The 16,459-nt window shown below is 62.2% G+C and overlaps 1 protein-coding gene across 2 annotated transcripts in view; it reads right to left on the bottom strand.

Moving 5' to 3' along the window:
- Positions 1 to 16,459, bottom strand: part of NIBAN2 (niban apoptosis regulator 2) — a 32,187-nt gene extending 15,728 nt beyond the window's left edge. Inside the window, exons 1-2 of one of the 2 annotated variants that reach the window (XM_041406575.1) lie at positions 15,889 to 16,459; positions 1,621 to 1,751 (exon numbers count right to left, since the gene is read on the bottom strand). In XM_041406575.1, coding sequence (XP_041262509.1) covers positions 1,621 to 1,751; positions 15,889 to 15,943 — 186 coding nt within the window. In that variant the 5' untranslated portion in view covers positions 15,944 to 16,459. The remainder of the gene's footprint in view (positions 1 to 1,620; positions 1,752 to 15,888) is intronic. The other variant, XM_041406576.1, reaches the window with a different exon arrangement.

The raw sequence follows: 16,459 nt of genomic DNA on the forward strand, positions 1-16,459 counted from the left end.
GCAGGTCCCCGAGGAGATGGGGCACGTCCTGGTGCCTGGGCAAGGTGTCACCTCCATGGGTGGGTCAGGGACACGGCCTCTGTGAGCACCCAGGGCCTGAGGCTGAGCTCAGGGAGGCATTGCCCAGATTCTTGAACAGAGCCACCCCTTTAAGCTGCAGGCAAAAGCAGAAGCCTGTGGCCATGTGCAATCACATCCCTTCCTGCTTTCAAGGGCAGCAGCTCCACCAACCTGGCCAGGCAGGACCCCAAGAAAACCACCCCAGGGAGGTCCCCAAGCCATGTCAGCTTGTGAGCAGCCCCACCTGAGGTGGTCTGCCTTAGGAGGAGGGAGGGGCAGAGGGGAAGGCAGGATCCCACAGAGCCACAGCACCAATCCCATCCCTTTAGCCAGGCAGGAGACACATGGCTGCTGCAGTCAGAGCCAGAGCCACCTCTGGGGTCACCTGCCAGGGGTTTCCTGTTCCTCCCTAGGGATGTGCCCAGCTGGGAGCAGCACTCACACCCAGGAGCAGCAGGACACTGCCTGGCACATCTGCTCAGGGCTCTCTGGGCACTGAGGGGTCTCTGAGCTCCTGCCAGCCCTGGCATGGAGCACAGACATCCCCACAGCTCACCATGCTGTGTGCCCCTTCTGTGGACTGGGACAAAGCCATCCCAGGGAGCCCCAGAGTGCACAAGGCCCCAGGGACAGGCTGGGCCAGCAGCACAGGGCCAGATTCCCCCCAGCAGGATGGGCCAGCAGGAGGAATGAACCCAAACCCCAGGGCCACCAGCAGGGATGGGGACAGAAAGGAGGTGCCAGCTCTGGGGAGTCCCCAGCAGCGACACACCCATGGGGAATGAGCCCCCTAAAGTGGCTCCAAAGCCAGTTCCCAGGGCTGTGGGAAGGACAGGGAGCTAGGATGAGCCCTTACCTTGCAGTGGGAAGGACAGGGAGCTGGGATGAGGCTCACCTTGCGGTGGGAAGGACAGGGAGCTGGGATGAGGCTCACCTTGCCATGGGAAGGACAGGGAGCTGGGATGAGGCTCACCTTGCCATGGGAAGGACAGGGAGCTAGGATGAGCCCTTACCTTGCAGTGGGAAGGACAGGGAGCTGGGATGAGGCTCACCTTGCCATGGGAAGGACAGGGAGCTGGGATGAGGCTCACCTTGCGGTGGGAAGGACAGGGAGCTGGGATGAGGCTCACCTTGCCGTGGGAAGGACAGGGAGCTGGGATGAGGCTCACCTTGCCGTGGGAAGGACAGGGAGCTGGGATGAGGCTCACCTTGCCGTGGGAAGGACAGGGAGCTGGGATGAGGCTCACCTTGCCATGGGAAGGACAGGGAGCTGGGATGAGGCTCACCTTGCCATGGGAAGGACAGGGAGCTGGGATGAGGCTCACCTTGCGGTGGGAAGGACAGGGAGCTGGGATGAGGCTCACCTTGCCATGGGAAGGACAGGGAGCTGGGATGAGGCTCACCTTGCCATGGGAAGGACAGGGGAGCTGGGATAAGCCTCACCTTGCAGTGGGAAGGACAGGGAGCTGGGATGAGGCTCACCTTGCCATGGGAAGGACAGGGAGCTGGGATGAGGCTCACCTTGCCGTGGGAAGGACAGGGAGCTGGGATGAGGCTCACCTTGCGGTGCAGCAGCTGTGCCTGCGGGCCCCCGGCGCCCTCGATCTCATAGCGGACGCTGTTGAACAGAGCGACCCCAAACTGCTCTTGGTAGCACCGGCAGAACTCGCCCAGCACCTTCCCCGTCCTCTCTGCAACAGGACAGCAGAGCCACGTTAGGCAGGGCTGGCTGTGGGCTCCGAGCCCCTCAGAGCCCCCCAGACCCCTCCCCAGCACCCTGCTGCAATATAACAATATATCTGAACAGCTCAGGCCTCAGTGTGCACCAGCCACACTGTCTGTAACTGTTCTTATCAAAATGTTCTCAAAGCACCTTAAAATTCATCAAAGTTACTAACACATAAACTGTACTAAAATAAGAACGAAGAAGCTGAGAGACTGCATACCAAGATCACAAGAACTAAATAACACAAGACTGTAGAACACCTACACAGTAACCAATCACAACCACTAAAAAATGAAGGCAGAAAACAAAAGAACAAAACAAAAACACCAGTCAAGAAGTGTAATCTTAGTAATTTATAAAATCTATAAAGGTGTATGTAATATAAACAATAAACAACTTCTATTTAATCATATTAATCAATTATTCAAGAGTCCTAGTTTACCCACAATACTGGAAGAGCCTTTGGTGCAGGGAGTATGGCAGAACCCGCTGCCTTCTGCCCTCCCTGTGCAGCCCAGGGCCTGATTCAGGGTCAGGATGATCTCTTTTTTTGGCCTTTCACATTAATTTCATGGATTCCTCTCCCCGGCAGGAAATTCCTGACATTGAGCTGATTCCGGCGGTGCCGGGGCTTCCTGTGCCTTGTGCAGCTCCTGGCCCTGCTCTGGCCACCTCAGCTGGCTGGGACTGGGGTGCGCCCCCCATTCCTCAGCCCAAACATGACTGACACCCCCCGACCCCGCTGTGCACCCACAAGGGCCACCCCACAAAGGGGCTCCCAGCCTGTGCTGCAGCAGGGCTGGGATTGGGGTCGGGGTGAGGGGAAAGGACAGCCTGCACCCCCCACACTCACCCACGTGAGGCAGGGACCCCCACCAGGACCCCAAACTCCAATCTGGAACGAGTCCAAGGTGCTGGGAGAGCCTGAGCTGACAGGTATTCCCCTGCACCCCACATTGGGGTGAGATCCCCTCCATCCCACAGGCAGCCCTTTCCCCAGCAGCCCCTGGATGCAGGGGGTGGGGGCACACTGCAAACCCACCCCCAGCAGCTGGGACGGGGCTTTGCTCCTCCCAGTGTGGGGGGACCCTGGGCACCCTTGGGCACCCTGACCCACCCAGCACCTCCCCACCCCTGCCCCAGACCCTGCACGGGGGTCCCACACCAAAACCCCATCCTGAAGCATCCCAAGGCTGCAGAAACAATCCCCCCCGAGCTGCTTTTGGCACACAGGGCCTCGACTTTGAACTCCCCAGTCAACTTTGCCCCAGAGCCTGTGAAAAATGAAGAATCTGAGTCTCCTCCAACAATTTCTGACAGCTCAGGCTTGGCCAGAGCACTGGTGATGGGCGCGGGGAGGACGGATCCTGGCTCTGCATCCCAGTGCTGGAGCCAGCACGATGCTGGGGGCACAAACCCAGACTAAACAGCCCCCACACCGGCTTGGCACAGCCTGGCAGCAGCCAAAACCTCCAGCAGGAGCCAAAACCTCCAACAGGAGCCAAAATCTGCAGCAGGAGCCAAAATCTCCTGCAGGAGCCAGCCCAGAGCTGTGCTGGCAGCCAAGGCAGCACAAGGAGCAGCTTTGCTGCAGGGTGCTGCAAATCCCCACGGGATGAGCAGCTCCAGAGGAAAATGCTGCCCAAGGACGGATAAACGCATCCCTGAGGAGATGCCAGCACTGCCAGCCACGGGAGCGAACCACAGACCAGCAGTACGTTGTGCCAGGGCGAAACCCCCCAAAATTGAAAAAAATCACAGCAAAGGATGAGACACCCCAGCTCATCCCTCACAGAATTCCTCAGCCTGGATTTTGGCCTCTCCTCCTGGCCTCCACACAGCACCTCTGTTGCAATTCCTGTCTCCCAGGCTGTGTGACTCTGGCCAGGGCTCTGGGCAGCCATGCAGACAGCTGAGATTGAAAAGGACGTTTTGAGGTTTCATTTCCTTTCAGTCCATGGGAAAAAAGGAGCCCCCAGTCCCCGGGCAGGCGAGACGGCTTAGTCACTCATTCTTCCCTGATTAACAGCAGGGCCAATTAGGAGGGTTTAAGTAAATGGAAAAGCAAAAGTCAATGATTTGCAGAGGTTGGAACAAGACTTGCAGTCAAACATCCGAGGTGAGCAAATCTCCCCAGGCTCAGCAGGACGCTCTGGGGTGCTGGGGGGATGCTGGGGGCCACTGATGCTCCCTGCCTGGTAGCCCTGGTGGCAAGCCCAGGGGAGCAAGAGGGACAGGGACCTCTGGGAGTGACATAAGAGTGGAGTGGTAGTGGGGGGCTGTGCCTGAGCAGAGGGTGAGTGCCCAGGCTGCCCATGCCAGAGCGTGTCCTGACTCCTCACATCTGGACACCCTGGCAGGGCTGATGTGCCACCCTCAGGAACTGCCTCAGCCACCCCCTGGCTCCTTCAGCAGGCTGAGCAAAGCCTCCCTGAAGAGTTGGGGGCTGTGCAGAGCATTCCCTGCCAGCACAAGGGAGCACTGAGGGCTACAGAGAGCGTTCTGTGCTCCAGCTCCACGGCCAAAGCCACCCACGAGTGGCTGTCCCTCCATGAGCAGCTTTGGCTGCACATCCAGCCAAGGTCTGGGGACAGGGGACACAGCCCCCTAGACTGTCACCTGTCCTCAGACCCCTCTGTCACGGCAGAGGAGAGCAGGGACCCCCGCAGCCAACACCACCCTGGGTGTGTGCTCAGATGCCACAAAGTGCTTTGGCACACAGGAGCACCCGCAGGGACCTGCCAGGGCCCCATGTCCCCAGGCAGCCACCCACCCCAGCGCTTTCCCAACACCCCTGTTTGCTCTGGGACCAGCACCCACACCCCGCCCCTGCCACCACCCCGTCCCTGGCACACCCAGAGGGGCGGCTGGGCTGGCACAGGCCCTGGCACGTCCCGCTGGCTCCTGGCAGGGGGAAGCCACTGTGGGGTTCCAAGAGCAGTGGCAGCACCGACGCCTGGCTCGGCAGGATCCCTGTGTCAGCACCTCTGGTGACAGAGCTGCTCTGTCCCCAGCCCCCAGCTCCCCTCCTGCCTCTCGGTGACTCAGGCACACATGGTGGCTCCAGCAGCAGGGACATGAAGAGGCTGCACAGCCCAGAGGGCACAGAGAGGGCTCTGGGCACCCAAACCCCAAACAGGGCGGGGTATCGGGTGGGATGGCAAGGACACAGCAAGGACAGGGCTCAGGCAGGCCACAGAAGCTCCCAGCCACACTCCAGCCCTCCCTGCTAGGTCCCCAGGGTCCCCACACCGTGCTGGCATTGTCCAGGTAGGCTGTGCTATGGGCACAGCAGGGCACAGGGACAGAGCAGGGTAGCACAGGTGTGTCCCTGTCCCAGCTGAGCCCAAGGCTCCTGTGGCTGAAACCAGCCAGGAGAGGAGGCTCCTCTCCTGCCCAGCCCCCTGAGCAGAGCTGTCACCCAGGGCAGGGTGACAGGTAGGGTGACAGGCAGGGCACAGCCCTGGGGCAGTAAGTGCCCAAGGGCAGGCACAGCCCTCGCGTGCTCAGGGGTCACAGCCCGGCCAGGGCAGCCCTGGCTGGCTCTTGGTCCCTCTGAGCCAGGGCAGGAGGTGGATTTTGCCTTCAGGATTCCAAAGGCAGACTATCCAAGCTGGTCCAGCAGCCTGGACTGGCTGTGTCCTGCCCTTGGAAGCATCTCCAGCCCCGTAATCAGCCCCACACACAGAATCAGGGATTGCTCTGGGCTGGAAGGGACCTTGAACATCATCTCCTTCCACCCCTGCCATGGCAGGGACACCTCCCACTGTCCCAGGCTGCTCCAAGCCCCAGTGTCCAACCTGGCCTTGGGCACTGCCAGGGATCCAGGGGCAGCCACAGCTGCTCTGGGCACCCTGTACCAGGGCCTGCCCACCCTCCTAGGAGACAATTCCTTCCCTAAACCCCACCTAACCCCACTGTCTGTCAGACTGAAGCCATTCCCTGTGTCCTGTCCCTCCATGCCTTGTCCCCAGTCCCTCTCCAGCTCTCCTGGAGCCCCTTCAGGCCCTAGCAGGGGCTCTGAGCTCTCCCTGCAGCCTTCTCCTCTCCAGGTGAGCACCCCCAGCTCTCCCAGCCTGGCTCCAGATGGGCTCCAGCCCTGGAGCAGTTCTGTGGCCCCTCTGGACTCTCTCCAGCACAGACACACCCCGAGGCAGCAGCCAGTTCTGCTCCCCACCTCCAACAGACCAGAGCCAGCCCCACCTGTGAGGGGTGAGGGAAAAGCAACCCAGGAACTGCAGGAGTGACCCAGAGCCCTGATCACCTGCAGCCCAGCCCTGACCTTGCCCTTCCCTCCCTGCTGCATTTGCTGCCTGCAGGCTGTCTCACCAGGGTGGGGAGAGCAGAGCTCCAGGAGCCCACCCCACAGCCTCAGGCTCACAGAGAGCCCTCCCAGCACCACAGTGTGTCCAGAGCTCATTTTCCTCATTGCCCTTGAGATCATGTGAAATGGGAGTGCTGCTGGAAACAGCCCAGGCCCTGGGCAGCCCAGTCAGCAGATCCAGCCATGGGGAGGTCAGTCCTGCACAGGTTTGCACCAAAATTTCCTTGTCCTTCCTCCCGCTCCTCATTCTTGCTCAGCTCAGCACAGCCAGGACCCACAGGGGTATCAGGGGATGCTGTGTGTCCCTGGTGGGACAGAGCTGATGGGGACAAGGACGTGGCTGAGCCCAGGTGTGTCCCCAGGGCGGGGCAGCTGCTGCCAAAGGCAGTGGGAGCAGAGCTCTGGGGCTGAGGGGCAGCAGCAGCACAGGCACACCCAGCAGCAGGGAATCAGGGAATGGTTTGGGCTGGAAGGACCTTACAGATCATCCAGTGCCACCCCCTGCCACACCTTCCACTGTTCCAGGCTGTTCCAAGCCCTCTCCAGCCTGGCCTTGGGCACTGCCAGGGATCCAGGGGCAGCCACAGCTGCTCTGGGCACCCTGTGCCAGGGCCTGCCCACCCTCACAGGGAAGAATTTCTTCCCTATAAAACACCTAATTATATAACACCTAATTATATATAACACCTTCCCTATATAACACCTAAGCCATTCCCCCTTGTCCTGTCACTACAATTCCTGAGGAAAATCCCTCTCTGGCTTCCTTGTGGCCCCTTCAGAAGCCCCTGGAGACCTCCCAGGCCCTTCTCTCCTCCAACACACACCCACTCACCCCGGTGTGCACACACAGCCCTGGGAGGGGCAGCTGGCCAGCCCCAGGGGGAACTTCTGCATCCTCCTCCAGGCCACATCCCCTGTGGCACCCACATCCCTCATGTGTCCACTGCCCTTCACATCCGTGCAGGGGCTGAGGTGCCTTTGGAAGCCCAGCCCTTGCAGAAGGCCCTGGGATGATGTAAAATCATGGAATAACAGATTGGTTTGGGTTGGAAGGGAGCTCAAAGCTCATCCCAGCCTATCACACCTTCCACTGTCCCAGGAGTGAAGTGACAGCAGGGGCTGGAGCAGGGTGCCCAAACCCCTGTGGGTGTCACAGGGATGCCTCACCCCAGGCAGGGAATTTTTCTCTTGGTCCAGAAAAAATTAAGAGAAACAAAAGGGCCAAACCAGCTCGTTCAAGCAGAACCCCTGGGCTGGGAGGGCAGGGCCTGGCTGGCTCCTTTCCCAGCCCTGTGGGACAGCCAGGCTCCCCTGGCCCCACGCAGTGTCCCCTGTCCCCCTGCCCTGTATAGGGGGGTGACAGGGATGTGCCTGCAGGGCAGTCAGGAGCAGACACGGCGGGGGGTCACATCCTCATGTCCCTGTGCTGGGGCTCCCTGCCCTGGGGACAGACCCTCTGTGCCATGGTGCTGCTGGCCTGTGACGTGGTGGGACAGGTGACCCGTGGGCAGTGTGTGCTGGCCTGGCTAGTTTGCCCAGGCTGCTGGGGGAGGAGTTAATTACTAATTTAGCCCGTAAATGATTAGTGAGCGGGGGTGGGCTGCTGGGGGGAGCACAGGCTCCAGAGCAGTGGCACTGACAGGGACAAGCACCACGGTGGCACTGACAGGGCCAGCAATGGCCTGGGTGGCTCTTCCAGCAAGAGAAACAAAGCCACTGCAGGGAGGCTGATGCCACTGCTTGTCCCCAGGTCACCCCTCTCAGTGGGGCTCTCTCTGCTGCCTGCTCCAGGCACACCCTGGCTGTTCCCACTGTCCCTTGCCATCCTCCTGTCCCACATCCTGGCATTATGCAGACAGGGTGTATCGGCATCCCCGAGGCACTGCATGGTGAGGATGGGGTGCACACATGGATGGGGGGCACAGGATGCCATGGATGAGGTGCCCAGGGCACCCCACAAGTAGCACCCAGACATGAGGACCCATGGCCAGGGACTCTCCTGGCTCATGCCAGCAGGAATTTGGGACAGACTGACAGCAGGAGATGCTTCCGGGCAGGCTGAGCAGCAGCACAAGGGACAGTGCCACTGTGGATGGGGCACAGGAACGCTGCGGAGCCAACGGGGCACCCAAAGGGTTAAGCCCCAGCCGGCAGTTTAGGGTTTCGGGAATTTGGATGTGAGCTCATTTCCACCCAGAAACACAAACTCCTTCACAGGGGCCTGACTCAGCCTGGCTGAGCATCCCGAGGAGGTGCCAGCACTGGGGGAAGTTGGCACCGGTTCCTCACCCGGGGGCACTGGGACAGAGCAGGGGCTGGGGGAGGTTCTGTTCCTGAGCCCCCCCAAACCCGGGGGCTGACCCAGCAGCTCTCGGTATTTCCCCCTCTCATACAAACCAGGAGAGGCTGGAACACGGAAAGCAAAGTGGGGAGAGCGAAAACTGGGAGAGTTTCCCCTCTGACCTCCTTGAACCCAAACACATCTTTCACCCAAACCCACCCAAACCCACCCGGGCTGTTCCTGCTGTTGTCGGGGCTGAGTTCGACTGGCACAAGTGACGAGCAGAGGCTGCTCTCATGCCAGGCACCGCTCAGCACCAGGGAGCTGGCAGGACAGGGGCACTGCCAGGCTCCAGCAGCACGCCAAAATCCATCGGGAATATTTTCAGAATTGCAGGCATTGCCCGAAAGCAGCTCAGCAGGGGCTGGGGGTGGGAAGGGAGCACACGGCGCCTCCCCCAGCAGCAGCTCGGGCTGCCCTGTGACTCAGCCGCGCTGGGAAGGGTGGGCTGAGCAGCAGGAAGGGATGAGGCAGCAGAGCCCCGCCGGAGAAACCAGCTGGGGCCAGGCCTGAACCGGTTGATCCTCTCTCGCCCTGCCTGAGCCGTGCCGGGCTCTGCCCCCGGATGAGTCAGAAGCGCCCGTGGTGCCAGCGCAGGGCTGGGGCACCCGCCGGGGACACGGCTCTGCCAGCGGTGCCCCCATCCCTGCCGTGTCCCCCGGCACCCCCGGGTGCCCCCAGGGCTCTGTGCCCACCCTGCAGCACCCAGCCCATCTCCCGGCACCTCGCCCTGCCCTCCCAGCCCGGCCCAAGCCGGACACCGCCGTGCCCCCGCGGCTGGCCCTGCGAGGCTCCGGAGCCAAGCGCGGCGCTGGAAACAGCAGCGCATTCCGCAGCAGCTCCTCAGCCTCCGAACAGCTGAAAAACACGGACAACACCACTCTCGGGCAAGCTTTGCACACCTTCTGCTGCTGCTTTGGACACCGCTGCTCCGCTCCCCGGCCCCCGAGCCGTGAGCCGGGCTCAGGCCGCGGCCCAGCCCCTTCCCGGGGCCCGGGTCACAGCGGCCCGCCAGGACACGGCCTAGTGCCCGCGACGTTTTCCCGAGGCGTGGATGCCGGTGTCCCGCTGCCCCTGGGAACAAGGCAGCGAGGGACTGTGCGTGCGAGGAATGTGCCGTGAATAACAAATAACAAATAAATAACAAATAACAAATGCAGCGCGGCTCCCAGCGGCTCTCGGGGCTGCACTGAGGGCCTGCCCTCAGCTCCCTGCCCAAACACATCCGAGGGATGGCGCAGGAGGAGATCCCTGACCCAGCCAACCTGCAAATCCCCTTTGCCCTTGGAGCAGCCTTTGGGGCGGTGCTCCAAAGCCAGGTGGCCTCAGGTGGGTTAAAGCCACCCCAGAGTGGCACCAGCAGAGGTGACTGCAGTCCCAGGACTGCCAGGATATGTCCCATGGACAGGCAGGTGGCTGTGGGAGGATGCAGCATCCCTGGCTGGGCTCAAGCTGAACCCCAAACCCCGAGCTAGACCAGCAGCCACTGGCTCATCCTGGATGCAGCCACATCACCCCACGTGTCCCGTGTCCCCCTGGGTGCCACCAGCACTCGGGCAGGGTGGAGAAGAGCTGCCACCCCTCTGGCTGTCCCCACAGCAGGGTGGGACCCAGCACCAGCCCAGATAAGGCCCGGCTCATCCTCCAGCACCGGCCGGGCCGCATTGCATCCATCCCTGGGAATGGCGCAATCCTGCTGAGCCGAGCCGAGCCAAGCCGAGCCGAGCCGAGCTGAGCCCGGCCGAGCCAAGCGGAGCCAAGCCAAGCCCGGCCAAGCCCAGCCAAGCCGAACCGAGCCAGGTGTGCACCAGCATCCACACCCTCCTGCCATCCCCTGCCAGCTGGGGACAGGGAGCTGAGGTCCCCACGGCAAAGGGGACACGGCAAACTTGGCCATCTCCTCCAGCTAGGGTGGGCTGTCCTTGCTCCGGGATGTCCCTTGCTCCGGGATGTCCCAGGGCTGTGTCCTTTGTGTCCCTTCGTGCCCAGCCCCAGGAGAGGAGCTGAACCTGGCACACTGCCCCTGTGCCCAGCTGGACAGTGCCAGTGGGAAACCCAATCCAGCCCCAGGGGAGGAGACCAAACAAAGATTTTTATGTCCATCTAAAAAACAACCCAACCATGAGGGATTTGAAGAAAACAGAGCTGAACCTGTCCTGGGGCTGTCCTGGAGCTCCCTCCCTGCTACTGGGGAGGGTCCTGTGTCCAGCTCCTCTGTACCCATCCCACAGGATGCTGAGCCACCACATTTTTGGGGTCTGGGAGCTGCCTCACCCCAGCTTTGGGCAGAAAAACCTCTCAAGGGGCTGAGCAGAGCTGGCAGAAGGAGAAAGGAAGCCAGGACAAGTGTGCCATGCCCCAGGAGGCAGCAGCACAGCGGGACATGGGTGAGATCCTGCCCCAGGCCTCTGTCACCTCTGGGACAGTGTCCCATCCATCCTGCATGTCCCATTGGGGACCTCCCTAGTGAAGGGGTCTGAGCTCCCCAGAGGAATTCCCCAGAGAGATCCCTGTCAGGGAAGGGCAGAAGGGGACAAAGCAGGGCAGGAGAGCATGGCAAAGGGCAGGGAGAAGGGCACTGTGCTCTGCCAGAGCTGGGACCTGTGTCAAATGTCGCTGCTCTTTCCCTTTGAAAAGAGGGAAAAGGTGGAGTTTTATTCCTTCCTCCCCTGCCGGTCCAGGAGGCTGGGAGGAAGCAAGGACTGCTCTGCTCTGCCCCTTCCTCCCCTCCTGGCCCCACACTGGGCTCTCCACAGAGCCATGCAGGCACATCCAGGCAGGGGACAAGGCTCCAAGGCTGGGGAGGGGGCACAGCCCCTGCTTGGGGGCCTCAGCACATGGGCTCGGGGGGCTGCAGCCCCAGGAGGAGGTGACACCCCCCAAAAATTGGGTGGTGGGAGCAGAGCTGGGTCCTGCAGGGGCAGAGCAGCTCCTGGAAGCTGCTCCTCACCTGCCTTCACACCCTGTCCCGTGAAGTGGCCCTGGATGAACATCCCTGCATCCCTCCAGCCCTGCTTCCTGCTGGAAAGGGGAGGCACAGGAGCCTGGCAGTCCCAGGAGGGTGGGCTGGGGCTGGCAGGGGCTGTGCCAAGGGGCACTGAGCCCCTCTGAGCTCTGAGCCTGCCTCTGCAGTGATTTGGGGAGAAGGGGAGGCAAAGGCTTGGGAAATCCCAGCTCCTGGCTGTGTCCCTGGGTGGGAAATGAATTTGGAGAGAATTTGTAGAGTTTTAAGGCATTTACAGCATGGTGTGGCTAAAGGTGATAGGCCAAGAAACACTTATAATGTATTGTAATTAGGAAATAGTTGGCTTCTTGTGATGGTGTGAATTATAACATCTGTATTGTCTCACCCTTCACACGAGACTGAAAATAGAATAAAAGCTTTTAAAATGGCTCTCAGTTGCCCCATCTCTGGGTCAGAAAAGAGCATAATCTGGGTCAAAAAAAGGGCTTAATCCAACATCCCTGCTGTGGGTTTTGGAGTGTCTGATACTGTTATGGAGGTGTCCTGCTCTGGGGGTGCTTTTCTCTCCCTGGGCTGGCCCGAGGACAGCTCTGAGCTGCCACCCTGGCTGTTCCTCCTGTCCCAGCGCTGCGGCTCCCAGGCAGACAGGGATCCCCTCCCTGTGTGCCCCAGCTCGCTCCAGCCCAGCCTCTGGCTAAACCCGGGCCGGGGGAGGCCGGGGAAGCCCTCCCCGAGGGAAGGCAGGTTCTGCCCCGGGGCTGAGCGGAGCACGGCCGGGAGGGCTCCGTGGCAAGGCCACCAGAGCCGTGTCCCCTGCCCCGACACGCTGGCTGGGAGCGAGCCCCGTGCCCTGACACGACGGCTGCAGGTAAAGCCCCAGCTTGCCAGAACCAGCCCTCGCCGCTGGCAGGGAGCCCTGACATGCCAGGGGAGTTATTTATTTGGCGATGAAAGACACATTTCATTGGGAGAAACCTCTCCACGGCTGCAGCGCCCTCGGAGCCTCCCTGCACGGCTCCCCCCGGGGCAGGGTGAGGGCTGCAGCCCAAGACCAACCCCAGAGCCCGGCAGCCTCCACCTCCCACGCCGGCTGGGGCTGAGCTGTGGCAAAGGCTGGGAAATGAGTGTCACGCTTAGGGAAGCCACCGCGAACCTCCTCCTGCTGCCAGCAGCCTCCACCCCGGGGGCACACCACAGCCTGGTGCCTTCTGGCGTTTGCCAGGCACCTCTGGAGCCGTCCCTGCAGCCCAGCTCACCCCATCCCATCCCATCCGATCCCATCCCGACAAGGCTCCTTGGAGCAGGGAGGCTGCAGGTCCCGCCCCAGGGATGAGGCTCGGTGTCACCTCCGCGTGGGCTGCTGCCTGTGGAAGTCCTACCCCGAAATTAGCAGCTGCTTCACTCCGTAATTAACGGGCTGCCGACTCCCGGAGATGCCAGAGCAAGGTGTGAGCTCCCAGGGACCCTCCCTGTGCTGCCACCCACCTCCACATCCCTCTGCTGTGGAGACATCCAGCGGCTCCTGCTGCATCCTGGCCTCTGCCACTCACCCAGGATGGCACCCAGGGGCTCCTGCTGCATCCCTGGGTGCTGGCACCCCTGGGCTCAGGACCAGCAGCTCCACCCAGAGCTCCTGCCAGCTACGCTTCAGCTCAGCCCCCAGGAGAAGGGGTCCATGGGATGCTCCAGGGAAGCACCATGATTCCAGCACGAGGGAAGAGCTCATCCAGTCCCATGCTGAGAGCGCCCACTGCCCTGGGCATGAGAGAACACTGCAAAACTACACCCAGTGACATCCTGGCTTCCCAGGACACCCATCCCTGCCAGCGTGGTGTGCCCACGCTGGGCATCCTTGCATAAGGAGGGTGAGCCAGTCCCTGCTCCAGCCCACAGAGCAGCTTGGGAACAACTCCCAACCCACATCAGGGAGGAAGAGGAGGAGGAGGAGGAGGAGGAGGAGAGCAGCTGAAAGGTGTTGACAAACAAACTGGCTGACTCAGGCAGAAAAGCAGGGTGGCAGGAGGGAGCATGGGTCAGAGAGACCCTGCAGAAGGGAATGCAGGATCACACCTGTGCATCACACCTGGCTGCTCTGACAGCCCCAAAGCTGGCAGGGACCTGCCTCTGTGACTCCCTGGAGCCCTCCAGCCCCAGCTGGGAGGAAAGACGCTGCTCCTGAGGCACCCAAGTCACACATGTGTGGCTCATGACTTCTGGGAGCCATTGGCACGAGCCTCACACAGCCACCATCAAAAGGGCTGGGACAGAGCATGGCACCTGCCCAGCCTGGACACTGTGGGCATGGCAGGGCTTGTGCCACCTCCCTCCTTCTTTACCCCATTCCCAGGAGGGGCACAGGTTCGGGCCAGGCTCTCCCCAGCAGCTCTGCTGCTCTAAGAGGCTGCAACCTCGGGAAGCACTGCCAAGCCCAAGGAGCTCCTGTCCTTCCAACAACCCAGGGGCATGGGGGCCTGGGCAGCAAGTCCAAACCCCCCAGATTTGGGAGGACAACTGGGAAAAGCTGCGTGGAGAAGGGCTGGATCCCTCCTGGGGCAGCAGCAGTGGAGAACAGGCCGAGCTAGGCAGGAAAACCCGGAGTTTTCCCCGCCACGTTGCTTTGCATGCCTGACAGCAAGTCGTGCCTTGCCTGTTGGGCTCCAGCCCCTCCCAGCTCCGGGGGCTCCCCAGCCAGCCAGGAGCCCTGGCAGGAGCAGAGAGGTGCTCCAGGAACACAGTTTTCCCCAGTCTCTCCCAGGGAGGTGTCCCAGTACAGGTGTGTGTCCCCTTTGCTCACTCCAGCATGGCACAGGACACATCCTAGCCTAGTCTCCATAATCCTATTCCACAGGAATCTTTTTTTTCCTCAAGAAATCTTTTTTTTTCTCATGAAAACTTTTTCCCATGACAAGCTCTCTGCAGTTCCCAAGCATGGATTAAATCCCATCCTGGGCTAACAGCTCAGCCCCTGCCAGGGTGCAGCCACCCAGCCTGGCCTTGCAAACACCCAGTCCCTGACCCAGCAGAGACAGATTCCTGCACAGGAAACCCAGCCAGGTTTCTCCTTGTTATTCTTCAGGATTAGGGTCACAGGGGCTTGCACGGGGAGCTATCTGTGCACAGACAATCTCAGCAAGTTCCAGAGAAATTCAGGATGTGCTTTGGATCCAAACACACCACAGGCAGCCCCGACCCGGTGCTCAGCCGGGCTGAGCTTTAACTAATGCAAGATGAAAACCCCAGAGCGAGTTCCAAGCTCTCCTTCAAAGCTCAGAAACCTGCTGGCGTCCTGCTGAGCTGCATACCACGTAAGCATTCCTGCCAGGATGGGGCCTGGCAGGGCGGATGGGCTGCACGGCGAGACAGCCGTCCCTGTGCCAGCCCCACGGCAGCTCCAGCAGCTCTTCCCCCAGAGCCCTTGGGGACAAAAGGACTTCAGAGCCACTCCCGCGGCTTTATGGCCGCGACAGAGGAGTGATACGGCGGAGTCACCTCCAAACCCTGGGCGCTGCCCAGCCCTTGAGCTGCCGGTGAGACGCACAAGGTCCAGCTCGAAGCCACCCTCGGCTGTGACACCCGCTCAGGGCCGATCCCGCTGCTGCGGGGGTGGCTTCACCCACTGGGGACGAGGTTTTGCCAGCCTGGGGACTGAAACCAAAGCTGGAACATGAAAGAGCTCGGAGGTCACGTCCTGCCCGCTTAGAAGCCCCGGGGAGCCAAGCGCCCGCATCACGAGTGACGCAAAGTGGCCTGGGGGAGCCCAGCACGGCGACAGGGTATGACCCCACTCACAGGGGTCAGGAGTGTCACCACAGACCCCAGTCAGCAGCGCTGAGCCCCCAGGCACGGCTTCACACGGTCCGTGCCGTGCAGAGCCGTCACCCCGCGCTTCCCGGGCAGCTCCGGGCGCACATCCTGAGCCGGGGGCGCGGCGCCGCCGCCCCGGGACACTCGGGCTCTCAATGACCGCATTGTCACCCTGCCGGTCCCACGGAGCTGCCGGGGCACTGCTGTGTCCTGCCTGCAGCCAGCCAGGGGTGCAGGCAGCGCAGAACCTCTTGGGGGGGTAAGGATCTCCCGGCGCTGTGAAGGGGGATGAGACTCATCTGCCAGCCAGCGCCAGCAGTGCCCGTGCTGACAGCGGTGTCCCTGCGCTTCCAGCATCCCCCCGAGCACAAGTCCCCTCTGCCCTCCCCGCAGCCCCAGAGGTCCCCGAGCCCCGCCGCCAACACAAACACCCCGGCACGACGCAGCCTTTCATTTGGGAGGCACCTCGGGTAGCCCCCGAGCTGTGCCGAGGCAAAACCGCGGGGAAACTAAAAATTACAAAGTTTAAAGTGCGAGAGAGGGGAAGAGCAGGCTTGGGGTCCCGGGAAGAGTGAGCGGGGGGGTTCCCAAAGGGATTGAAGGAGGGATGGGGAGATCCCGGGGGTCTCCCCAGGATGAGCGGAGCGGGGGGCGCGCCGGGGGCTCACCCGCGATGTGCTGGCGGCGACCCTCGTCCAGGTGCGTGGAGACCACATCTCCCATGGCGAGCGGAGCCGGGCCGGGCCGGGCGGCGGGAGGAGCGGCAGGAGGAGGAGGGAAGAGGGAGGAGGAGGAGGAGGAGGAGGAGGAGGAGGAGGAGGAAGAAGGCAGAGCTCGGGGCGGCCCGGCAGCACGGCGCCCCACGGCCCCCCCCGGCCACTCCTCCCGCACCGCCCCGCGTCCCGCCCGCCGCCCCCGGCCTCGGGGAGAGGCTGCGAGTGTCCCCCGCCGGTAATTAGCGCGGCTAATTACCCGGCGGGGGGATGGGCAGGATGGAGGAGGGGGCCGTGCCCCCAGCCGGGAGCTGGGCAGTGCCCGGTGTCCCCCCGCAGTGCCACCGGGAAAACCGGCTCGGTGCTGGCACGGCGCTGCTCCAGCCCGGCATTGCGACACCCGGGCTCCGTCCCATCTGCGCCCACACCCCGCCCCCCAGCCTCGGCCTTGGTGCCAAAGCGGAGAGCGGGCTGGGAGCCGGCGGGGGATGCGGGCACAGCGAGGGCCCCTCGGCCTCCCCCCCGG

The sequence above is a fragment of the Onychostruthus taczanowskii genome, unplaced genomic scaffold (assembly GCF_017590055.1).
Source record: "Onychostruthus taczanowskii isolate IOZ18803 unplaced genomic scaffold, ASM1759005v1 scaffold25, whole genome shotgun sequence".
NCBI classification, from domain to species: domain Eukaryota; kingdom Metazoa; phylum Chordata; class Aves; order Passeriformes; family Passeridae; genus Onychostruthus; species Onychostruthus taczanowskii.